This window comes from Pseudopipra pipra, chromosome 1, assembly GCF_036250125.1.
Source record: "Pseudopipra pipra isolate bDixPip1 chromosome 1, bDixPip1.hap1, whole genome shotgun sequence".
Classification (NCBI taxonomy): domain Eukaryota; kingdom Metazoa; phylum Chordata; class Aves; order Passeriformes; family Pipridae; genus Pseudopipra; species Pseudopipra pipra.
Genome location: NC_087549.1, coordinates 85,722,759 through 85,748,977, shown reverse-complemented (window position 1 = coordinate 85,748,977; position 26,219 = coordinate 85,722,759). Strand labels below are relative to the sequence as shown.

Below are 26,219 nucleotides of genomic sequence, written 5' to 3'. Positions count from 1 at the left end.
AATAACGCTATTTTTACAACATTCATACATGATTATATTACATATTTTTAAAAATAAGTGCATGGCATATTAACAAATAAATACAGTCCTATGTGCAAGAAAAGGGAAAGTTGGAGGAAAGTAATTATTTAAAACCAGTCTAGAACAAAAGACACAATTACAGCATTCACAGATTGTTATGGATCCATATGATACACCTGAGCCAGCTTAAATGTCATACAACTGCTCCATTGTTATTAAAGTGGAAAAACCCACTTAAAAATAGGGACTCCAGAACCTCATTTGAATTTAACCAAGAATGTAAAATTTCTCACTTGGCCACTTCCTGCTATTGCTGGAAACATTCCTCCTTTAAACGGAGATGGATTTCAAGGTACTGTACTTAATGTTGTTTTGAAAGTACATTAAGAAGAAAATGTGAACGTGTAGGCAAACTGGAAACTCTCTGGAGAGATTACCCACTTATTTAACCACATTTCCTGTTTTTTAACCCATTTGTCCTAAGTCAGTCCTTAGACTACAGATAAAAATAGATATAAGTGTGCTATAAATAGTTCATTAGCAGGTCTTTCTCGGTAAAACTGAAAACGTTTTGATAAATCTATTGTTCTTACTAGCTCCATACTAATTAAACTGTGAATCAGATGAATGTTTTCTTGAAATTCTTATCTGCATAGCTCACGGTAATTATAAAGATACAGTGCCTTAGGAATCTGAGAAGTCATCCCAGGAACTAATAGTAACCTAAAAAATACCTATCAATAATTGAAATTCAACAAACTTACTGGCAATCAGTGTGGGAAAGTGCTTTTACAAAGCACAGTTCTGAAACAAGGCAGGACAGAGGCTGATTGTTGAGAATCAGAACCTTCCTAAATATTTTGAGATCTGAAGGCCAGAGCACTAACTCTTTGAATTAGTTGCCTTGCATTTATTTTCAGCCATGACACTATGTTGATCTAACACAGTGAATGTCATTTGAAGAACCTGACATTAGTAGCCCCAAGACTACCTTCTAAAAATATCAAAAATGAAGGCTTTCAAGCCTTACATTTTTGAGCTATTTTAATTCAAGCAATAGAAATTACGTCACGATGTTCAAAGAACCTGAAAGTTCCTGTATTTCAGCTGCCTTGGAGGAGCAACATCTCTAAAGACTGCCAGTACTGTGATTAATACCTTTGTCTATGCATGAACTTCAATATACAAGAGGAAAATAACAAGCGAATAATACTAGTTCTGTGCCTTTTTGCATAGGCCAAACTCAGATATCTTTAAAACAGAAGCTGCTGAGGCTGTTCTGAACTTTCTGCTACTCCATTCAAACCACAGAATGATCTGATGGACAGTTGAACAGGTCTATGCAATATTGCTGCTTTCTGTTCCTTAACACACACACTAAAGCCCACTGCTTCCTGAATAGAATACAATTTGCTTTATTATCAAGAAGAAAAGGAGCAAAATCTGTAATGGCAAAAGACTACAACAGGAAATGTGAAGCTCAACAGTGCTTCACTTGGGAAGGAGAGACGTTTGCTAGCATCAAATACTTAAAAGAGGTGCAGGCAGCAGAAGGCCAGTCTGATATGTACACATGTTCTTGGTTTGGGGGGTTGTTAAGAGATGGATTTACTTTCATTTCTTCCATCAAACACAGTAACAAAGCATAAAGGGCATTTTACCAATCCGGACCTGAAGGTCATGAGAGCAAAGGATGTTGCATACCATCCTTAGAATTGAACCATAAAGACTCTCAAATTACTCATATTATTGCAGAATCAGCCAAATTTCAACCCATTAATTTGGTAACAAGAAAGGTAAATTATGAAAGAAAAACAAACATAAGAACCTGAAAACCATTTAACCCCAAATCCCTAATACATTAACATAAAAAAAGTGCATACTTCAGAGCTTACAGCCACTTCATCTAAGCATGCAGAGTTATCAGCTCACCCAAATCATCAATTGTAAACAAATGCATCAATGACCCTTAACTGAGCCCAGTATTTGAGACACAGGACCCACAGAAACTTGTCTTTTTATTGTTGTCATTTAAGCACTAACAATATTGTCTGGCAGAGTTACAGCCATTACACAGTATTCTACATGCAGCTGGCCCACCGATGTGTGCTTGTAACCCATAAACTCAGCCTTGTGATAGAACAAGAATACAAACACTTCACAGCCAACAGTGTACTGCCCTACAGATTTAGTATCACTTAAAAGTATCCTACCGTTTCTACTTCAGCTTTGGTTGAATTAAAGTGGCTGTAAGTTTGACTCAAGGGGAAACCCAAGCGTATAAATTAATTACAACTATCAGATATTGAAGTAGGTGGTTTGAGATAGATGAAAAAAAAATTGCATAAGAAAAGCCATTTAACCCAACATAACATCCAAACCAAACCCATTTTTCTTCCTGAGTGGAAAAAAATAGGTTCTGAAGAAAGAAATTTATGCGTGAGACTCTTCGATGTAACAAACCCTCCTTCCTGACATGAAAATTAATACATCTAAGGATGACTCAGTATTACCCAAACTTTTTCTACCACCAATCCATTAGCTGTATGATGCTGCTTCGTTTCCCATAAGAAAAATTTTTAACAAATTCCCTCCCTCTGCCTCCTTAATTTTCAGCACATAATAGTCCCAGCATTTTGTATGTAAGTTCTATTATCATTAGATTTCCACTACAAGAATAATTTTAATGCTGAAGGATTTTCTTTTGAAAAAGCAGAAACTGTTAATAGTCCACATGTTAGGTGATGAAAACAGGGCTCATGTCCCTCGTATGACCAGGTTCTCATCAATTTTAGCAGTTTGTAATACAATACTGTGATCCTTCAGTATGCATCTAGGAAATGTGGCAGAATGGGAACTTAACAGCTCTTTTCTGGGCACAGAACATTCTTAAATTCTTAAAGTCTGCGAGCAAGAGAAATACGAAGGCAAGACAATATTGTATGTAAGAGGAAACAGTGTAATATACTTACTTTATATAAATATTTGATGTATATTGGACATATTTTCAAAAAGCCACATGCATCAACAGTTTTCTCATTAAATGAGATCATGCTGACCAAGAAACTGCTCTGCTGTTTAAAAGCTCTCAATTTTTTTTTTCAGTTTTTTGAGAAAAATTGAGAAACTGTGCAACAGACCAGCTGGTGGGTGGTGGACAACTGAAGAGCATCATCATCATCTTATAAAACTAGTACCAACATTCTTCTGAAGCCTGGTACTCATCTTGTTTCCAGTACTGTAACCTGTTTGTTATTTATTTCCAAATTCTTCACCAGTGAGCCTCTTAAGAAAAAAGAAACCAGTTGTAACCCTTGACAACTTTGACATAGGCTTCCAAAAGCCTGAGTGTGATAACTCATCATTTTTGGTTGTCTTTGCCACTCCCAGACACCTCTCTCATTTTACAGAAGTGTGGTCACACGTCCAGTGGTGTCAGTGGAGATCAAAGTCAGCAACACAGACTAACTGTCATATTCCCCCCAGATATCCCCATACAAGAGGATTTATGTAATGGCAAGAAATGTCAGTTTAAAAAGGTGTGTTTCAAAGATAAAAGAGCGTAGCTATATGCATCATAAAGATACAGGATGACCGATTCGATGGGAAAAGCAAGTAACTTTTTTAATTGTAAGGTATACTAAAAATCAACATCTCTATCAAAACTGAGAACAGCTGAATCCAAAAATCTCAAGAAGTGTTTCCTTTCATTAACACAAACCAAGCATGGTCTGCAAGAATATTAATTTATTTCTTTCAAACACATCATTTTTAAGGCACCCTGAAGGTGTCCTTTCAGGATTTTATAAAACCTAAAATTATTAAAACCTTTCAAAACACAGACTCACTCAGGAAACTGTATGTTCTTCTCATAATTCCTGAAGTCACTGGTACTGTAATAATAGCCTGTCAAATGCAAAATGACAGCAATTTCATACACGAAGAATGGGCTTAGAGATATACTATGTTTATGAATTTACTTTGGTTGTCACTCAAATATTATTATTATAAGAAAAGAGAAAACTGAAGTCAACCTATCCAAAAGAGACTAATTTCACAAATAAAGTACTTGGAACACTACAGACACTAATAATTTTAGTGTCCAGTTTTGGTCTGTATCTCTCTAACCTTCAAGCTATGGGAAAAATCTCAGTCACCAATGAAACACATCACTTATTACAGTGACTTAAGAGAGATATACTTGGGTAAGTAAAAGGCAAACATGACAAGAGGAAGTAGAGTATGGACCTTTTACATTTTTTTTTTAAGTAAGAAAATTCAAAAGTAGTGCTTTGAGAAAAAGATTACGAGCAGCATTAAGATACACAGTTTTCATGGTTTTTACAGTATAGTTTTGTTAGTAGCATTAATGGTTTAAAGTTGCTATTTCTACTGGCTTATATGAATATAGAATGACAACGAGCATGTAGCACATGCATAATATAAAAAGCCTAATACTTCTGGAACCTGATTCTGCAAAGATCTGTGAATGTTTCTAACTTGAAAAAATGCAAGCAGTCAGCACACTAAAAGAAACAACAGAACTGGTTCTTAATATTTTTACACGTTTTCTTCCAAATTGCTTTGTGTACCATTTGTGTATATAGGATTTTTATTTGTCCTTAGTAATTAAATTCAGCAAATTGGCAACCAAATCAAAGCCAGGGTAGTAACTTACAAGCAAATATTAACAAGTAGCAGTATTTTGTAGGTACAGTGGAACTATCGAGTCATGGGAAAAAGCTGACCACAGAAAGGGACCTTGGTTACAGATCCAGCAGATTCTTTGGAAGACATAGTAGGAGGTTGTTCTCTGCTTCATTTCACCAAATTCTCAAATTTGAATTATACAGTAAAATCTAGTTATTGTTTATATTTTTCTTCTGTAGACTTGGCAACTTGGAATGACCTTGAAGAGGCAGTCATCATTTTGACTTTCAGACAGTCCTTATTTCTACCAATGTACGTATCTAAAACTGTAACATCTACTGCAGTTAAAGGCATGTAGATTAACATATTAAGAGCATACCTTAAATTTATGGAAAAAAATGCCATAAATTCAATTTAATGTATAATTTTATTTATCTGTTTAAATACCTAGTGAAACCAAGTAACAGCACCTTTTAGACATGTTACTGCAGTACAAAAGAAAACAACCCAAAAATCCAACATAAAAACCACCCAACCAAAACCCAACAACCAAAGCACAACAACACCCCCCCACCTTACTGTCTTTTACTCTCCTAGAAAAAAATGAGAGAAAATTTTTGCAAGACATATATGGTATTCAGTGAGACCACATATTAATTCTATTTATTAGAGTGAAGGTGAGAACTTGCACTGACTTCCAGTGCTACTGTTTCATCATTTTTCACTTCCAAGCTTCACTCAATCCCTACAGCATTTTGAAAAGGGCATGGATTTAAAATCAAGAATGTCTTTGCATGACCTGAACAATAGATCCTTAAAAACTGTTTAGCCCAAAATCAACATTTGGAAGCTATCTTGACTCAGGAGTGACCCACAATAACTGGAAAGCTTAAGATTTTTCACAGTTCAAAGTAAAGGCTTTTAATAATTTTTAATTACTTCAACTGCCGAACAAGTCCAACACTATAATTTCATCCACACATCAATAAGTTTAAGTGTTTCATTAAATTTAAATTGCTAAAGAAATTTTAAGCTAATGAAATGCTTTTTATTACAATGAATCTGCTGTACTGTTAGAAATTGATTGTATTTTCCCACTTAAAAAGTAAGAGTTCAAGGGCTTGATAACTTGGCTACGGAGAAAATACGCTCCAGGTTGAATTTTGTATAGAAAGCTGAGGCTTTTTGTTACACTAAAATTTTTAACTTAACCCTCCCCCCCAGGGTCTGTCCAGTGTTACTGAAGTACTAAGGAGACAGCTATTTTCCCACTCAGCTAGTAGGATTCTGCTGTCAGTCCTGTGGCAAGGTACATCTTGAAGACTGCATTTTCATTGATGTTTTTAAAATGTTAGAAACGATAGCATACATTCAGGGTTAAGAAAATGAATAGTTTTTACTACTCTTTCATCTTGAAATCAGTATTGTTTTATGCTCGACCATAAATCTCTTACGCAACACTTTAAACCACAATCAAGAACGTGAACTGACCAGTGGGTTCAATAAGGGCATCGAGGCTTTTGGATCTCCCTTGTTGAGTTGTCTGGGGCAAATTCCAGATGTTTTAAGATGATTCTTTGCATCTGCACAGGAGGTACTATAATGCTGTATTTTGTATGGCCCTTGAAGTATTTCCACCACAAGACATTAAGAGCCTTTTTAAGGTGAGAACACTCACTGTTATGGATTGTTTCCAACCAGTACCTATATGCTCAAGGTTAATAAGACAAAACCATTCTCTAAGCACAACAGTGTGAATTATAGGAAACATACAGGCAGCTCCATGCACAGAAAAGTCTGGTAATTTTGACAGAGGTGAGTTTGTTCAGACCAATAGCATGATTTTAATTTGGGACTGCCCATCTAAATATCACACACAAATCTCTGACCCTTTATAATTTGAGCTAGAGGATTATAATTTAGCTACATTAAACAGCAGCAGACAAACGTCTACTACAGATCAACCTTAAGAGAGGTACATTCACCTATGAATAGGTAACAACAACAAAGTTTCCCAAATATTAATTATGACCTATAAATGCTTCTTCACCTCACAGTGCTCCCATGCACAACTGTCTTCAGAAACTGTGATGACGACCCCAGTATGAGCTAATAAACTCTTCCCCAGTATAAAGTTCCACGGTTTCTACAGCATATCAATTTGCTTTGAAATCAACTTTTAAAATGGATGCCTTGCTTTCCATGGGATCTTGTTTGCAGCACTGACAACCTCAAAACAGGAAATGCAATTGTATGCATTAGCCAAAACAGTACTAAAAATGCAACTGTTCCAGGAGAGCATATGCATTCAAATATAAAATAAGAAAGAGATAATCCTGAAAACACACTTAATCTGTCAGCAGACAAATGCTGCATAGTAAAAAATTAGTTCCATCAATACAGAAAGCCAAGATCCATACACTTATTGACAGCCACTCAACAGCAGTGTAAACAGAATGCCTGTGGAAACTGGCTAAAGATTGCCAAAGGGAATTTAAAACACTTCTGAGTACAAGAAGAGAGCAGTCTCAAGATCTGTTAGCAGATACCACTACTAACTCGATATTCTGAGAGAAATAGAAAAGCATTTACAATTGAAATTTACTGTGAAAACAAATCTTTATAAGAGGAAAATAAATGCAAGCAAAAAGGCCTAAGGACTTCGGAACAGACCTGATACAAGTTTGGGACTACAGGTAATTTTACGTTTCATATGACTTACTTTCCCTACTCCACTTGTTTCATTACACCTCAGACTGTTAAAGACTGTCGCAGAAACTACCTTGAGGATCACCGAGATAGTAAAAATCTTGTTTCTAAGGGTAACAATTGAAGGAGCAATCTGAAACTAAGCCTATTCAAACACCTCATTCACAACCAAGGTTTTAATTTATTTTGGTTTATAATACAATTAGTAATCAAATAAAGCAAATAGTAGTAATAATGACTATTGACTCAGCGTTTCAAGCTTTTTGGCCTATGATGTTACCACCGGTCTTCAGTTCTGGCTTTTAAACCCATCTGAACCAATCCCACTGAGTTCTTCCTCTCCCGCACTTCCATCCATTCATTTCTACTCCCTAACCCAAGCTGCAAACCCAACAGGCCAGTGATCCAAAACTCTTTCCTGCATCATTCCGTAACATTGGGGCACCCAAAATAATGAGTAAACCAGACAGGAAACATTAAGATGCCATTTGTGCCTATCAAATGCAAAGTAAACATGAAAGCATTCACTATGCCAACAAGCACTGGGTATTTGATGACACAACTTATTACTACATGTGTTTAATTGAAGGAGTTTGAGGTAGTACAAAATTTGTGTGTATATACCCTCATTCATGCTTGTAATAAGGGGTCTGTAAGAGGGGAAAAAACAATGCTTACCCTTTCTCCTCTATGCATTATCATTGATTCCAATCCCCAGTTAATTTTCTGGTTTGAGTAATGCAGAAATCAGATCCTATTATCAAAGGCAGTCATAAAAATACTAAATAATATTAAAAGAGCTTAAGTGTTTCTCACAGAGTGTGCTTGAGGAGTTAAAAAAAAAATGCAGGTCTCCTGGTAAAAAAACCAAAACCAAACTAAAAAAAAAAGGTTGTTGACATGAACACGTCTACCCAGATAGACCATGAACTAACACTGCATGAATTAGAAAATGCTGAACTGATGACAAGTATCCCAGGTAAAGAACAAACTGGCCTTTGAAATGCCAAACTGGAGACAATATGACCCAACTTCCTACAACTGGCTAGACAACAGAAGAGACTTCTCAGTTGTCAGACATTGTTGATAAGTAAATGCTCTGAAGTTGCAATAATTATCATCTCCTTTAGGTATTAGAGACGATTAGGTATTAGAAATTAGGTATTTTCTAACCATCAGTTAGAAAATGTACACGAGTAGACAATTCTCAAGCTACAACAAGACTAGGATGCAGTCTGACCAACGAAACACAGCAAGACTTCAGAGATACAAGGCTTTTGTACTCATGTTGTTTCCATCCCTTGAGCAATATAAATGAAGTCTGGTTTAGATCTTGAAACTTTTCAGATTATTTCCCTTTTTAAAATACACACTGCTTTAACAGGCAATTTTCAAATTTGCTGACTGCTTAATTTTGTAGTTTGAGAAGGATGCAGGTTTTCCAACTTTTAATGAAAAAATACCGAAGATAAAATGTTTCCTGAAGCTTAATTCATGGAGCTTAATAGTCTTTAGCAAAGCATAGACAGAAATGCCACAAGCTATCACAGGAAGAAGTTTGACAGGTAAAGCCAAAGAGAAGCTGGGAGAGAGATGGATGGCAGTCTAGTAAACAACTACTAGTAGGCTTAATAGCAGAAAATGCTATAAAACAGAACTGTGGGTGAAGGTAGACGTGTGCAAAGCAAGAGGAATCATAAGCAATAAAAAAGTTAAGTTGCAGATGAACTCCTACTGCATGCTTGCACATCTGAAGTCTAGAGTCCTCTGAGATCAGCCAACAAAAACTAGAATCAAAATTAGCAGCAGAAAATCTTGCATGCAAGAAGCGTGGAGAAGCTCAAGAAGATATCTAATAAAGTCTACATTCAAGTGCAACTCAATATGTGGCAGGTAGGAACTGGAAAATGCAATGTCTCTCTGGGATGGTTTCTACTGGGATTTCTGTAACAGTCACAAATTAAAGATAACCTGGCGGCAGAAACTACAGGAAGCTGGAGGGCCAGTTCCTTCTCCTGTTCACATTCGCTGCAACTTTTTCCAAGGACAGAGACAGTATGATGTCCAGTCCATTTCACCAGCTAGAATGATCCTTAAAACTTATAATTAAGACACCAATATACAACAACTCAATGTTTTCAGAAGTGAGAAATGTAATAAAACCTGAATGTCTAAAAGCGAAATTGAAGAAAAATCTGAGGTTAAAACGAAATTACACAAATGAAGGTAGTTTGAAACCTGCAGTGAAATTTTTGCTTATATTTCAAGCAGCAAATTAATTTTTTTACAAAATTAACTGAAAGGCTACTATATGATGGCCCCTCACTTTGAAATTTTTGTATGATTCTACTGTGTGAAGTAAACCAAATGCAAGAACTGCAGTCATGTAACACATGGCTTTTTACTTGCTGATTGAACAGGTCATTTAAGGATGTTGAATTCAGTTCATCCTAACAAAAATATTATTGTTATATAGTTAATATTTCCTTACTAGAATGACAAATTATCAATTTACTAATGTATGTTGCAATTGCAGTTAGCTTGAATGAAAAACAATGTATTTTAACTGGAGTATTTAAAGAGTACTGTGTATAAGAATATTTCTGGCATTTTGTAATAAAACCCCCACGCTGACAAGTCCTTTACCAAATTCATTTGCCAGTGCAGAACACTGTTTTTCCTTTAACATCATATGCAATATCATTGTTTTCTTCCTGTTCACATACATGCACATTATTTTCCTGCACCAAAATACCAGAATTTGGCATAAAAAGACAGACAATTCCTAAACACAGTACATCAATAGTTGGTGGACTGAGTTCCAAATCGTCTACCTCTAGTAAGATAATTTTGAAGCCATCCATTTGAACTGTTAGCAGAAATCTAAAGGGTTACAGAGATTTCAAACAAAACTGTTTTGCACATTTCAGTCAAAGTATTTGCCTATTTCTAAAAAAAAAAAAAAAAAGGAATAAAATGAAAGAGATTTGTACTATATCCAAACGTTTTTAAGATGTAAATGTACTTGTCATTTTTCATGTAAGCAGGGTGCTGGTGCCCCACATTAAACAAAAGAAGAAAAGTTAGGGTTGACAAGTATGTCGCTGCATAACTACAAATTAAATATGCCTTTTAATATTTCATTTTTAACTGCTGAGTACCTTTTCATAAGGCTATTGCCATTAGAAGTTTTTTACTAGATTTTGAAATTAGACAAATAACAGATAAGAGATGTGACAAGTGTAACAAACCTGATTTAGCAGATCTTACGCACTTAATCCTTTATAGTAGTAGCAGCATTTGATACATTTGAAATGTTTCAAACGATGCTCCCTTAACATGCCAAAGAAGAAGAAATTCAGATTTAACTCTACTACATTCAATTTATGCCAAGTATGGAATGAATATCTAAAACCCACAAACAATCAACTTTCAGCTGAAAGTGTGAAATGACCTAAAACTTTCAAAGAAATGTGAAATTTTAAGTACTACAACCTCCCCATATCTGCCAACACTAGTGAAACACAAAACATACATGCTGTATGCTGTGAATGCTGATCAGACTAAATAGCAGCCAGCATTTAAAAGTAAGTTATGAAGAGAGATCACCATATCTGAATTCCTCAGAAAAATAAATGAACATCAACTTTTTGTGTGGTAAACAAATCCACACTTACTACAGTCTCAAATTTATGTACTAAATATAATAAAACTTGCCCCATTATGAAGAGTAATTTGACATTTGCATGCAAAAGCTCACATCAATAACCTGTATATATATAATATATATAAGACTGAATGCTCACATGTAACTACTTCTGCTTGTATAGCACAAACTTCAATACACAGAAATCTTTTCTATCCATTTTCAGAGTAACACAACCACCACCTCATTCACTGTCCGAAAGACTGCAGGCTTGCAATTCAGAAAAGATCACAAAGCCTAATTTTGTCACGAGACTAAGATGTAACATACGCATTCTAAAATAGAATTAAAAAACCCACAACAAAACACAACTTACTACCAAAAAAGAGGAGAATGAACAGGAACAAAAAACCCCAACTTGTATACTGAACTATCAGATTGATCAGTATACAAAAAAAATAATCCAAAACCATATGTGGCAACTGATTAACACTATTGTTTCCTATTGTTCCTTTCACCTCTTTTAATTTTGCTAATACTGTAGAATAAATTAGAACAATGTTTCAAACAACAAAAAAGAACCAAACTACATTTCATTGTTGCTGTATGTTAAAACTGAAGTCTTTATTGTAAAGACTCTGAAGTCTACACTGAAATTAAAATGAAAATTTAAATGAGTTATTTATTAACAATAAATCTAATTAAGTTAATAAAACTGCCTTCTAACTCCAGCAGTGACACCTCAGATCAAAATTAACGGGCCAAATGTAAAATTACTTTGTGCATAAGTTCTTTCTGATATTCAGAACTTTCATATTGAAAAGAACATGCATGTTGGAAAATTAAACAATAAAAGTTTTAGCACATAGGCTAAATGAAACTTTGTCCCATGCAAACCATTTATCCTTTTTTATGTTTAAAACTGTAACAAAAAGCATATGTATAAGGAAATCACTGATAATTGCAGGACAATTGCCTACGTGAGCAAGGCATATGCTTCTTCCACACTGACATGGTATGAGACTTGAATATCATGTATTTTTCAAAGCTTGTTCAAAAGGAAAGCTTCTTAATTCTAAATTCTCCTTCTGAACTGTTTGTTTAATACGGTTCTCATTTGACTATTTTCCCCATGAATTTTATGAAGCAAGGAAGTCTTGTCTTCAGTACTTACAGATGCCTGTAAAGATGCCCATAATAAATAGAGTGTCAAGATTTCTCTGAATATTCTATACCTTACAAGACTTTAGCTAGTCAAACTAACCCTGAATGTTCAAACTGACAGGAGTCAAAGAAGGCATTTTAAAGACAAAAATGCTTAAGAGAAGTATTAACACGACATAGCAAACACTGTGGACAGAAACTTGCCTCCACCTTTTTTCCCCTCCTAGTTTATACTTCACTCACTTCTCAAATTTTGTAAAAGCTAAAGGGTAGATTTTTTGCCTGTACCAATTCTACTTAATACAAAACCCAGTCGTATCTCTGAAAGAGCTGACATTTCATGAAGCAAGTCAAATGTACTCATGTGAGAAAAAAATGTTATTATTAAAAGATTGCATTATACATGATTGTGTAGTTTTAGTTTGTACATAATTTTTTACTGATATGGAAAAGAAAGCAAGAAAACAATGAGAATGGAAACCAGAAAATTCTCTTACTGCAGGGGTCTACTCGGCTCAAGAACAGAACTGGCAATAAATACAGGTAATTTCTGTAGAGTAAATTTATATGACTTTTATAGCCCAGATTCTAAAAAAAAGAAACAACGTTGATAGCACTGGCAAGGCAAAACATTTAGGCAATAGCCTAAATTACTCAGTGGACTTGCCTATACATAGCTTGTAGCATTGATGTCTTTGACCTTTTCTTTCCCTTCAAAAAAAGAGAATTGTTTTTGTCAAAATTTGCCTTTTTACTATCATTAGTGCTATCTGAAAGCTAATACAGAAACAGCACGTAAAAAAACCTTCATGCCAAACTACTATGTCCTGGCAATCACCCAGTAAGAAACATGGAGTACCTTCAGTTATGCAACACTACACATCACTGATAGCACCACTCAGAACACAAGTGATGAGGCCTACATAGTTTGCCTTGCCAATGCCATCAACATTTTTTACTTTTTTAAAATTAAAGTTACAAAAGTCAAGATCTAAACCGGGCAAATTAATAAAATAAAATCTTTAAATTTTGCAGTCATAAGGATTACCAAAAAAGAGACAATAACTTCTAATACACAAATATTTTTTTCTCAAAAAATCGATGTGTCAATCTTTAACAAATCCTTGAGTGAATGGTGTGTTTGACTCAGTGTGATCCACTCCCAGTCATATGTATGCTATTTCAGTTTTAAAAAGTAGGCCTTTTTCATGTTGCATTGAGATCAACTGTAACTTGTTTGCTTGGGGTTTTTCCAAGAGGAAAATAAAAAGACAGTGTGTCTACTGCAGTACTAACTGCATCATTTAGATTATGCATGGGCATATTTTATCAACTAAAATCTTATTGTACAATTTAAAATTGTTTGTGAATACTAGTTTATTGGGAAAAAAAAATCTATTATATGCCTGCTGGGTGATCTTTTTCCTTTTTTGATTGAATATGGAAAAAAGTCAGATTCTCATATGCTCCACAAAGAGATTTTTTTCCCCCCAGTCCTTTTCAATAATGAAGTTCCTCTACCTTGTCCAAGAGGTTACTTACTAATCACTTACTATATTTATCTTCAGAGTATCAAATATTTCCAGGATCAATGAACAGACAAATGAAGGTTCTCAGAGTTACTTTTGCCCTGGTTAATTTTCTTCCTAGTAGCTGGTATATTGCTATATTTAGTATGAAACAATGTTAATAACACACTGCTTACACTAAGTCAAGGATTTTTCAGCTTCTTATGCTGCCCTGCCAATGAGTGGGCTGGGGCTTCATAAAAATCTGGGAAGGAACACAGCTGGGCAGCTGCCCCTGACTGGCCAAAGGGATATTCCAACTATATGATGCCACATGATGTCATGCTCAGTGTATAAACTAGGGGGAAAGCTGGCCCAGGGCTGCTGCTTGGAACAGGCTGCACATTGGTCAGGTGGTGGTGAGTGACTGTTTTTCATTTGGATCACTTGTTTTTTTCCTTGGTTTTTTTTTCCCTTGGGGTTATTTATCTTTTTGTTACTTTCCTTATAATTAAAATTTATTATTATTATTTTATTGCAGTTATTAAACTGTTCTTATCTCAACACACAAGTTTTTTTACTTTTACTCTTCTGATTTTCTCTCCCATCCCCCCAGGGCAGGGGAGAAATGAGTGAGCAGCTGTGTGGTTCTTAGTTGCTGGATGATGTTAAACCATAACACTTTTTTATACCAATAGTCAACAGGGTACATTTGTCAGAAGTTATTAATAAGAAAGGTAGTTCATCAAGATGGCAAAGCACAGAAGTGACTATAATGTTCCTTTTTAATGTGTCTAGCTTGGGGATTAATGAAAAAAAAAAACAAACCAGACAACTTTTCTACTACTTCAAATTGGCCAACACTGTGATATGTAATCCTAAAGGAGTCTCTGATATACATCGTCTTCACTTTGATTTTTGCCAAAAAGTTGGAGAGGAAGTATGTAAAAGCAACAATAAATAGGACCACAAGCAGGCTAAGACCCACCTCTATTAGAAATTTAATATTACCTTTAAAGAAAAAATACTACAGAATAATCTTAAAGGCAACGTGAACCTCATAAGTATATCGCAATGTGCTAGATCAAGAAAGGAGCATATAAAAAGCTGACACAACTTTTTTTGTCTTGGTTAGCTGGTGGGAATCCAAACATGCCAAGCGAAAACACTTCAAGTATGATGAGAAGTTATGTATTATTCAGATATAAATTTGAATGTGCAAGATTAATATCTCAGTTATTTCTGCTATATGTTGCAGAAATACAAGCACATATATATATATATACAGCACAGAATATACAGCACATATTCTGAGCATAAAAGTAGTAATAAGATAGAAGAGACACTTTTCTCTAAAGTAATAAACCCTAAGACCTCGTGCTTTTAAGCAAGCAAGCACTGCAGCTCTTGATTCGCAGGTTACCAGTGTGCTTCTTATAATTACCTGAGTGTCCAACTTTTAAGTACTGCAGAATTTCTACTAAGCCTGCCACACATAACTCCATCAAAAAATCAAAACAAGAAAGTGCAAATTGATTAAGAGAAGTTCACCTTCAAAATGCCATGTTCTATGTCACTGCAACTAATTTCTACTTGGTATTAACCACGCATTAATGTGATAAGTGATTTAGATACGACAAATTACATATTCAAAGGGCTAAGTGTGCACAGTATGCACCACTGTGAAAAAAGACTAATTTATATTATGCTTCCTTAAAACAGAAGCTCTTAAAGCACCTAGATAATGACTAACATCTCAGTAATTTTAAATACAGTGCCTGCCCTTCGATGGTTTAACATTCTTTGCTGAACTACTATTACGATATGCATTTTCTCATAATTTTTTTTATTTCAGAACTGTAATTACATCTGTTACCAATGTAGTCAGATTCTGTTGGAAAAAAATCCCAAACTACCTCAATGAATTTTATAAGAAAATAGCAAAGATGACTTTCATAATTTTTTTCTATTATATATAAGCAATGAAGCAAAATAATCACAAAAAACAAGTATTAAAGAGATTATCAATAATGAAAGCAGCTTTAATAATTTGCGGGTATTTGAAAAATGCTTTAAGAATTAAGTAAAGTCTGTGAGAAAGAACTTATAATGAAAACTTGTCAAAAGTTAAAAACATAGATTAGAAAAAAGTTTTTAATTGTATAGTATATTTTAGCTCCTATCAATCACTGTTAAAATAATTTCATAGTTTAATAAGCAGATATTTACCTGTTGGAACAAGACAATCTTTCCAATCAAAATATCCGGCATAAATGCCAGGTTCTAATGACCCTACTATTGGATCTGCCTTGAATTCAATGTACATTTCAAACAGTCTTTGATCCAGCTCTTTCAAGGACTCCATACTAACCTAAAAATGAAAAAAAAAAAAAGATAAAAAAGAAAGAGAAAGAACATAATAAATAGTCATTAACTACAAGAATTAAATCACATGTCCAAAAAATTTCCTCATGGCTTCTTTAATTTTCAGTAAAAAGTAGCAATTACTGACATTTCAATTCATAATTACATATATAAAAGCCTAAGAATTTCTATATTATCTGTCCATCCTACCTAGATTAATTTTTTTTTCGGATTGTACTCAGCAACAGACATTTTTGTGAAAAGTCTAAGGAAGCAGGCAGATCATTTGCTAATTCTCTACTGGCATGATTTCTTCCCCCTGCATGTCAGGAGGTCTTTATCTTGCAAAGTAAACAACTGAATTTTGTCTGTGCTTTAAAATATGCCCATAATAATCTCCATCATGACACATGAAGACTTTTGTATGATACTTTATATCTATCAATTGTAATTTTACAATTTCTCACTATCCACTCTGTATTCAAAAAATACATGATTTATTTAGGAGCCTCTGCCTTCTAAAACTGAACATACTGACTTTCCCTCTCTACTTGAATGCATCTCTGGAGCAGAAGCATAAGCTGCAGCTCACCAACATTTGCAGAATTTTTCTGTTTAACAGCTCTCCATGCTTTTTTTTAGTGATTCACACAACTTAGCCACACTGAAAGCTAAAGGGATATGCATAGCTTGTTCCTTGTAACTGAACAACTTTAAATATTATACAAGACTTCATATTAAACATAGGTACCCCCTGTAATTATAGCTTCTACAGCAATTCTATGGATGTTAAATGGATGTTAAATGAAAATAAAATGAAAATTAAAATTAAGATGAAAATATCATGTGACTTCGACTTAAATGTATTTACCTTTATAAGAAGAGCTTAAGCAATATCAAAGTAAAGCTTTTAAACTAGTTTTCTTTTTCCTCAACAATTAGTGGAAAAAGCACACACAAATAAAATACACATAAATTATAATTTCCAGAAGTAAAGGGGTTTAAACACAAGGAAGAAGGCACGTCTCTAGATCAGATTGGGAATTCAGACAAGAAAGAAAAGAGGAATATCAACACCTTATCATTCCCTTCTAATTGACTAAACTGATGATAAAAAGTTGAGTTAAAGAATCCCCACAGAAAAGTACTTACAAGAGTTATGTAGAAATAAAATATAATTACAGGTGAATACCATAAGTATGTGCCACGATAGCATGTGCTAAAGCACAGCGTAAAGTTTGGCTGCTTTATATAATTTTGTGTTTGGAACACTAAATAAAAAATGGAAATAACCATGCAGAATGTAAGGAAATATTCTTAGCTACCATTTTATAATTTCTGTATTTTCAGAATATTAGATAGTAATGATTTCCCTGCTAACAAAGGCAACTTTAAAAAATGCCCAACCAAAGAACAGATAGTCTTATACCAAAACACACTACAAAATTCACTTTAAAATTCAATTTATAAAGCTGAGAGAATTTAAAAGTATAGTTTTATTTCAGTCTTCTCAGATAAAAACTAATTCTGCTTAAAAAAAAATTGCCAATTTTTTATTACATTTCTTTTTATCTAACATTTAAATAAATTTAAAAACGTACAGAAGTTTAGGTGACAGAACAAAAAACCGAAACAATCAACCCACTCCTCTAAACATCTGTGAGCTTCTATCCTTTTAAAATTAATGAAGGGCTCAAAAATTTCCCTCTTAAGATGACTATCTAATTATCCAAATCCTCCCAGCTAGCATTATCAATTGATGTGTCCAATATATGCAGTATTGCACTAGTCAGTGCTTTCAAAGGGTTAACACAGATTTGAAATCAATTTGCCACTTTAACATTCGAATTTGGTAATTTATAAACCTACCAAACTTTTAGTGGCATTACTTTGACGTGGTTGTACAAGGCAGGGTGTTGAATACATACATGACAGATGTCTTAGTTGCTTATAAAGACAACACTAACTGTACTTAGCTCAACTCCCAGTAGCAAAAAATGGCAATATCCAGAGTAATTTTCTGTATTGTACTAAACATACAAATCTTAGCAATCCCATTTAAATGCTATTCAAAATTACTTCAGCCACAGAAATTCAAACAAGGCATTATGGGACTAAGGACATACTACATAGTAGAACAATCAGTTTGAGTGAAATATTGTACTCTGTACTGGAAAAGATAACATTTTACTTCCCATCAACTAATATTTCTGGAAATAAACTAGCTTTATGGTCCTAAGGATTAAGTCACAACATTTCTCATAAGAAATGATTAATCTTTACAAAAAGGCAGGAAAATGAGACAGCTACTGCCACCCACTTTGACATTTTCGTTCTTTGAAAAAGAAAAAACAACAACCCCCCCCAACACAACAAAAAACCCATGAACTAGTTTATGAACAACAGCTATCAGTAACGCATATTGCCAGATGAAATAATTTATCAAGAGTATTTCTGAGATAACAATCTTTTACTCTCTGCATTGAGAGAACGCAGTGACATTAAACAGCTCTACTAAGAAATCTGATAAGCTTTGCCATTGAACACACAAGTCCTGAGGAAGAGGTCACATTTTCTATACCAGCTAAGCCGTTTGTTGTTGTGTCCCACTGATGCTTGGAGTCCTCTTCATTTGTGGAAGGCTCACCTAAGAGTCCTTTTGGCTACTTGATACTTGCATCTACTTTGCACAGAAAGTAAACCAAACAGAAATCTGGTGATTATTCCACTGCTCTCACTTACTTGAGTTATTTTATCAACACCTTGAAAGCCATGTTTCTCAAAATGTTCAGCTATATTTAGGAAGGTATGACGTTCCAGGTAACGGCAGTTACTGAGTGCAATTAAAAGCCTCTGTTCCTAAAAATTTGTTTTAAGAGAAGAAAAAGTATAATAATTAGAAAAAAGAAATATCAGTATAAGCAATACTGTAAACATATAGAGAGTATTTTATTGGCTCTCTGTGCATGATAAATATGCTCATAAATAAGGTGGCGTTTACAAATACTTTTGTCAATAAACCACTGAGTATCAGGTATGATGACTGAACATTCATGCTTTTTCTTATAGGATCCGGAGCACTCATTGGAATAGTTGTGACTAATAGAGAATTGCAGTTAAGACTTAACGAAAATTGGGTTTGGACAGCCTTCCAGGAAGCTGTTTCTGGATTTTACTATGTTTCAAGAAATATGGTAACAACTATGACCATCCTAAAATCAACTGAATATCATCTTCACTTTTACACAAAGCTGGCTAAAGCAAGGGAAGCAAAACAGGTACTGAACGAATGCATACCCACTCTAAAATACTAGAAGGTTCAGACAAATAAAATATAATTTCAGTCCTTTGAAAAAATTCTATGTGGTTATAACTTCTCTCTGTGCTTCAATGATTTTTTTTGACTACGAGGGAAACAAATACATTCTGGAGTTGAGGTACCACAGTTGCCTTTCCCTGACCTTGATGTAACAAGGCGTAGTTTCCAAAGAACTAAACAAGACAGAACCACTATTTAAATAGATTGGGTATTCCCTCTTCCCTTCTCCTTCTTCCATTGGCAAAACATTTTTCTACCTCAGATGGAAGTTAAAAGTCAACCAAGAAAATATTTTGAAAACAAAATTATTTGACAATGAAGTCATAATAACAGCACTGATATGATTAAAAATGGTATTTGTTTTCAGACCCAGAACTCCTGACAGTTCTGTATTTTGGTAATACGATGACTAGTTTTGAGATGTGCAGTTGCCCACTACTTTAACTTATAATCGGTTAGTATACAGACTGTTAAAAAAATGAGAATTTAAAAAATACAGTGACCAATCTTACTCTGATCATTCACTTTCTCTGTTTTCATTCCAGAAAGACAAAATGTTCTGTGATTTCTATAAAAAAAAATAATGATACCATGGAAGCCAAACATTGCCTGAAATTGTTGATTTCTTCTTTTTTATTTAAATGTTCATACCTATGACATATGGCAGAAAGTTCCAGTCCCAAAAAGTTAGATTTTTACATTAATTGTTGACAAAGTTAAGTGTTGCAATAATGATATAAAGAATATCTAAAAATTTTTAATAATTTCTAGATATTCTAATTTGTAATAATTATTAACATCTGCAATACAGAAACTTGCCCCAATTTGGCAATCTGTGATTCTTTTATTGCAGCAGAAATGCTTACTGCTCTTGTAAATGAGGCAAAGCTGGGCTTCTGACAACATTTAAAAGCTGTACTAAGGAATATTAACTTCACAAGAGGTTCTCATTACCTCAAGCAGTAGTTTTTGCAGGTAAGGCAGTAGTATTTGCAGGTAAAAAACTACATTTTTTTTATAAGCTACTGAACTAGAAGAAAGTACATTGACCAAAGTGTCAAGAATATCAAAAACCTTTTTTCCAATTTCCTAAAAAACCAAAACCAAACAAGTCAAACAAATAATCAATACTTCAAGTAAATTTTCTGGGGAAAACTACATTACTGATTTTCTGTTACCTTAATGGGTTTTAAAAAGTAACTAATAATCAGACTAGTTCTAATTTAAAACAAGGTAAAAAAATCAAATGTCAAATCTTCAGCTGACATAACACCACTGCTTTTTTCACTGATTTCTGTGATGCCATTTTAGTTTCTGAGGAGGACCTGCTTTCAGAAATCATCTTCATTAGTTACCTTAAGACAGTATTCTAAGATACCACAAAAACAGTGCTTTTAATAAAAGCCTTATATTTAAGCCCTATATCCTTATATTTCTCATGCTTATATATCTAGGAAACGCCTCTAGAATACAAAATTGTTCTCTATAAAAAAGGAAAACAATATAAACAATTCTTTCGATATTGCAATGATAAAAAAGAACCACATTCCTGTAACTTTGAAAAATATTTTCACATCAGCTTTTAGAAACAGAAGCCAAACTTACTGAAGAAAGACTTGAGTCTTCATGAATGCTTCCAAACAAATCTGGAGATGAAACATCAACTGAAAGACTAGGAATAATGTTTAAAAAGTGAGTAGTAAGTGCTTTTGACTATTTGATACATGGTGGATTTAAACGAACATGAACGAAATGGAATCTTGTTTCAAAGCCCCTCACACAGACAACAAAGCAGCCCATCTTGTACAGTTTTTCCAAGATGCCCACAAAGCCTTGCAGGAGCTTGGTGGACTGACAGTGCTATTCTAGCTACAGATGTTTCCTTCTTAAAGCATTTTACTTTTCTTTCTATAATTTCTGTTTTGCCACAGATTCTGTTTTGTTTTTACACCTATCCATCCAACAATCATTCATATAGGAAGAAAAAATAAATTGCATTAAAAACAGAGTTAATTTGCCATTTCCTAATGCATATTGCAATATTTGCCAAGTCTCTGGCTTTTCACAAATGAAAGCTTTTAGCTCTTGGAAACTCAGGCTACTCTGAGTTGTTTTGTGTGTCACTGAATAACATTGTATAGGCAATATCATATTAATTTTCTTCTACAATATTTACTACATGATGTCACGCAACTGTTTGGCATAAAAATTATATGCTCTTATTTCAAAGCATTACTATTCAGAGGCAAAAGTATTCACAAGAAATATGAAATAGAGAAGGGATAAAGCCACAGCCCCACTGAAATGTAAGACTTGCACCCACAATTTTAGAATACTACACCTAAATCTTTTTTCTTTTTACTTACTGCGATGTATCTATGTCGCCATCAGGTTTGGTGCTCAGTTGTTCCAAACAGTCTATAAAGACCTAGGAAACAATAAAGGAAGATCTACATTTTCTGCCAAAACTGAAAAAAAATAATCTTAAATTCATTTTACTACAGGCAATAGAAGCAGAACAATCATCATCACCTTTCTTTGTCTTAAACCTTACATAAACACAGTAAAATTTCAGTTATAACTTTTGAATGCATATTTTCTACTTTGTAGGTATCATAGTTTACTTGTAGCAAAACACAGGAATTTTTAATACTGATAAGTCATTTTCATTGTGCATGTCTAAAATGATACAGTGACAATCTGCTGATTTGCAAAGGAAGCACTGGTAATAGTTGTCATGTGTTCTATCTGAACACTGGATCCCAAGGAAAAATTGCAGAAGCCTCACTAAAATTCATTTTTTGCTTTGGCTTATGATTTCTTATTTGAGGAGACTATAAAAATCCAAAGAATGCCATTTAAACAGCTTTAAAAAAAATCGGATTTTGTTACAAAGAATATTGGTTTCTGATAGAAAAATTAAAAGCTACATCTTCAGCTGATGAAAATCGGCATTGCTCTTTTTACTGCAGTATATAGATGTTAGATGGCATCAGCTCAGTAAGTGTCAATTGTCAGTAAAATCTTGAACAATCACAATCAGCAAAATACTTGAATATGTCTCTTATCCTCTGAGGATTTGGCTTCATCAGATTTAGCTAGTAAGCTCTACATACTTTTAAAGTCAATACTTCTCAGTATCCCAGAGTGTACCAGAGGAATAATACAGTCATCAACTCAAGCTAGCTTCTGGGAGGTAGGCAAGGTACAAAGTACACATTTTGGATGATGACTTGTGTTCACTATTTCATACTTCAAAGCACTCCAGTTACCTGCATGATCCCAATGCTTAGCTGGCACACATCCTCCTGTGTCTTCTGCTGCTGGAAAACCTGAGGATGTAAGCATATTATTTCAGCAGAACAGCTTCCTTATTCTCAAGGAAGGCCTGAGTAATCCATCCCTAAAGAGATGACACAATTAGAGGAATGGCTGCTGGGACACAGTGTTTTCCCATCCTAAAAATGGGAGAGAAAATACAAGTCCCAATAAATAGTTTGAGAAGCATGAGGAGATAACACACCAAAAGGAAGGAAGTCCTAGTACATGTGATACGTATCATTGTTGGCTAATGGAGCAAAAAGCTCCAGGATGGAGCAAAAACTCCCAGGATATTCAAAGATCTTTGCATCCTAATAAAGAAGGATTCATCACGCAAGTGAATTCACTGCAGATCCTTCTGAAAAATCTTCATTAAGAAATTAGACAAGCTAGTCATAAAGATTAAAATAATGGAGGAGAAAGAAACCATATCTATACAGAGGGGCCCAAGGGAGTTTGGAAAAGTGTTAAACTCCCTTAGAATGCTGAAACCTGAATGAAAACATCAGTATCACAATAAACCAGGGCCTCAAAGTACTGAGTGGATGGGGACAGAAAGCTAAGTTCAAGTTCTGCAAATAGTTTGGATGCACCACTGAGTGAAGAGTAACTCCTTGGAATGGCCTCTCCCTTCCTTTTTTTTTTTTTTTCAGATGTAAAGTAACATCTACTGCTATCTGAAACTTACAAGAGTAGCATTTATTTTTCAAAAGAACAACTTTAAAGATTTAAATATAGGTTCAACCTGCCCCCGCACACAAATTAGCTCTAACTAAGGAAGCACAAGCAGAATTCTAAAATCTGGCAGAAGTGAAGAGGGTGCACATGGAAAAAAAATAAAGAGGAAAGTTTTACCCCTGGATCATCCTCTGAAAGTTCTTTTTATGTAAATTAATTGGTTTCAGAACAAGAACAAAATAAAAGCATAAATCAAAACTTACGCTTGCCTCTCCAGGTTTGCAGTCCAGCACAGTTTTAAGAGATTGCAAGGAATGAATAATGCACTGTTCAAACTGGGATGGCTGAAAGTCAAATGAGTTGTTAGCTTTAGACAAGCATCTTAAGTATATACCACACAAATATATAAAAACTTCCAAAGTATACAGTAAGTTTTTTATTTCCAACTTATCCCAAATAAGGGGGGGGGGGGGAGGATCACAATTTGTATATTGCCAGAGGATCCTTTTGTACTAATGCACTTTTGTACATAAGTTATCTACAGAATTATTACCATAGATGAATGTACATTTTTTTATATGAATGAGAGACTTTTACACCAAACAGCCTCTTACAAAAGGGTCATGAAAGATTTTCACAGCTGTTTGTGGCAGCATTACAGATACCTGTGACACACTTCCTCCTGTCCTCATTGGTCGAAGTTGGGATAGAATTTCACCTAGGATATCAGATATTTCTGCATTCTATTTCTGCAAAAGGTTTCTAAGAAAATCGGGCTGAAATTGCTTTCACATGAAAGACAAAACCCCCACTGGTTTGGGGGGCTTCTTTTACCTTCAGGTTTCCAAACCTCAAGCGTAAGTATCTTGATACATATATCAATATCATTCTGAAAGTGCAAACAAGTTCACAGGAGAGTCATTAGTCATTTTTTCCTTGTCTTTCTCTCTTCCCTGGTAACTCACACTTTATTTTTTTAAAGCTGCTGGTATTGGGCATGAGGCTGTTGTGCAAGGCAACATGAAGCAGACACTGCTCCAAAAAAGAAAGACATCATCCTAGTGGATTTGGGTAAAAGTGAACAAAAAAGTTTATAAGCCACATAAACTTGCTTTTCATTCAGTAGAGAGTTTATGGCATGTCACCAACTGGCTTAGGAGTAACTTTTATTTTTGTAAATGGTGGAGATGGATTGAGAAACTGATGCCCGCATGGCAAAATTACAATCATGAAAAAAGCCAGTAAGAAAATCTATATTTATTATTTTTCGATTCCTTAAAAGAAAAAGGCCAGTAGTAAAGTGCTGCTTTTGGGTTTTTGCTTCCACACAATAAAACATCACACCTCAGGAGAGGAAAGCTTTTCAGATACTTGCTACTTTGGATATTATGAAGCTAAGAAAGGCTAGTTCTGTGTTTCACTGTATCTTTTATCTGGAATATAAATGTTAAAGTGGTTATCAACCCGTATTTCCTGCAAACTTAAAACACAATTTCACTCTCCAGCCTAAGATGTCCCTAAAGAGACTGCCTGGTCCTTTTTCATAATGCTTAATTTTTGCTAGTTTTTGCTATAATATTACCACAATGAACTCTAGTAGACAAATAACCTTTCTATGAAAAAACACAGTCAACTTCCACCACTAAAATCTGGCATGTCTCAGCCAAGACCTCAAAAGGTATCTAGGCAGTGCAGTATACAAGGAATTAATAGGCGATTTCTAAACACAAAAAAGACTTAAGCAGTTTCTTAATAAAGATAAGTTAGGAGACAGCACGAGCATAAGGAAACAACACTTTTGTGGAAGACCCTTTCCCCTGCCTCCATTTTATAGATGAATATAGTGAAAAACAGAAAAGTTAAGGGACTTGCCCAAGTCCGCGGCAACTGAAATCGAGATCAGAAGCTGTAAATCTGGTTATAGTACTACAATTGCCCAACAACACTCCTTCCTACAATATGTATATTGTGACTGCTTATTGCCCTCCTACTCAACTTCTAACACATATTTATAGAAGCAAATAAGAAGAACTAAAAAAGTCTGTGGAGCATTCTCTTAGATAATATACACAAAGCAACTCTCCCTCCCACAGGCCTTTTCTGCTTTCGCAGATTGTTTTTAAGTCACACCTACAACGTGTTTGCTGTGTTTTAGGCATTACTCATTACTGTTTATTTCCAGAAAGTATCTCACTAATTTATCTGAATTTGGTTTCAAGTCATTGGTTGTTTGCATGTAGGCAATCTCCTAAATTAGTTGCTTTTCAGTTCAATTTCTCATTATAACATATAAGTGACCTATTTATTTAGCTACAGACCAATTCCATGGTAATGTGCCTACTAAGTTATGAAGCATTTTGATGTGAACTGAACTTGTGACCTCAAATATGACTTTTTACTTTAGTAAACCATCTCTAAAATAAGATGCTTAACAATGGAAGTTATTGTTTATCTCAGCAAAAGCATGCTAGAGGTCAGCAGTAATTACACTGACACATTTAAATAACCCTATGTAAGGCAGAAAGCCATGGTATGTATCTGGATGTCAAATTCTTATTTATATTTTTCTCTTAATATACAGCACAAATTTGCAAAACTTTTATTTATGATGGGGGTTTTTTTGTTTTGCACCTTCAAAAATAGTGCTGTCTAGTAGATCTATTATCACTTAAAGTTACTTCACATAAAAAGTTGCTACACATAAAAAGTATAAACAAAAAGTTTGGAAAAAAGAGCAACAAATAAATTTGTGTTTGTGATGACACCTGTTAAGATTGCTATAAAGACATTGTAACCATCCATACAATTTTTTAAAAATTATCTTGTTATATTTTCATAA

The 26,219-nt window shown here is 34.4% G+C and overlaps 1 protein-coding gene across 1 annotated transcript in view; it reads right to left on the bottom strand.

Annotated features, from left to right (window-relative positions):
- EXOC2 (exocyst complex component 2) overlaps positions 1 to 26,219 on the bottom strand; it is a 124,492-nt gene that overhangs the window by 20,070 nt on the left and 78,203 nt on the right. Inside the window, exons 18-23 of the mRNA XM_064663041.1 lie at positions 23,644 to 23,724; positions 22,654 to 22,713; positions 21,748 to 21,809; positions 20,987 to 21,053; positions 18,805 to 18,921; positions 15,928 to 16,069 (exon numbers count right to left, since the gene is read on the bottom strand). Of these exons, the coding sequence (XP_064519111.1) occupies positions 15,928 to 16,069; positions 18,805 to 18,921; positions 20,987 to 21,053; positions 21,748 to 21,809; positions 22,654 to 22,713; positions 23,644 to 23,724 (529 nt within the window). The remainder of the gene's footprint in view (positions 1 to 15,927; positions 16,070 to 18,804; positions 18,922 to 20,986; positions 21,054 to 21,747; positions 21,810 to 22,653; positions 22,714 to 23,643; positions 23,725 to 26,219) is intronic.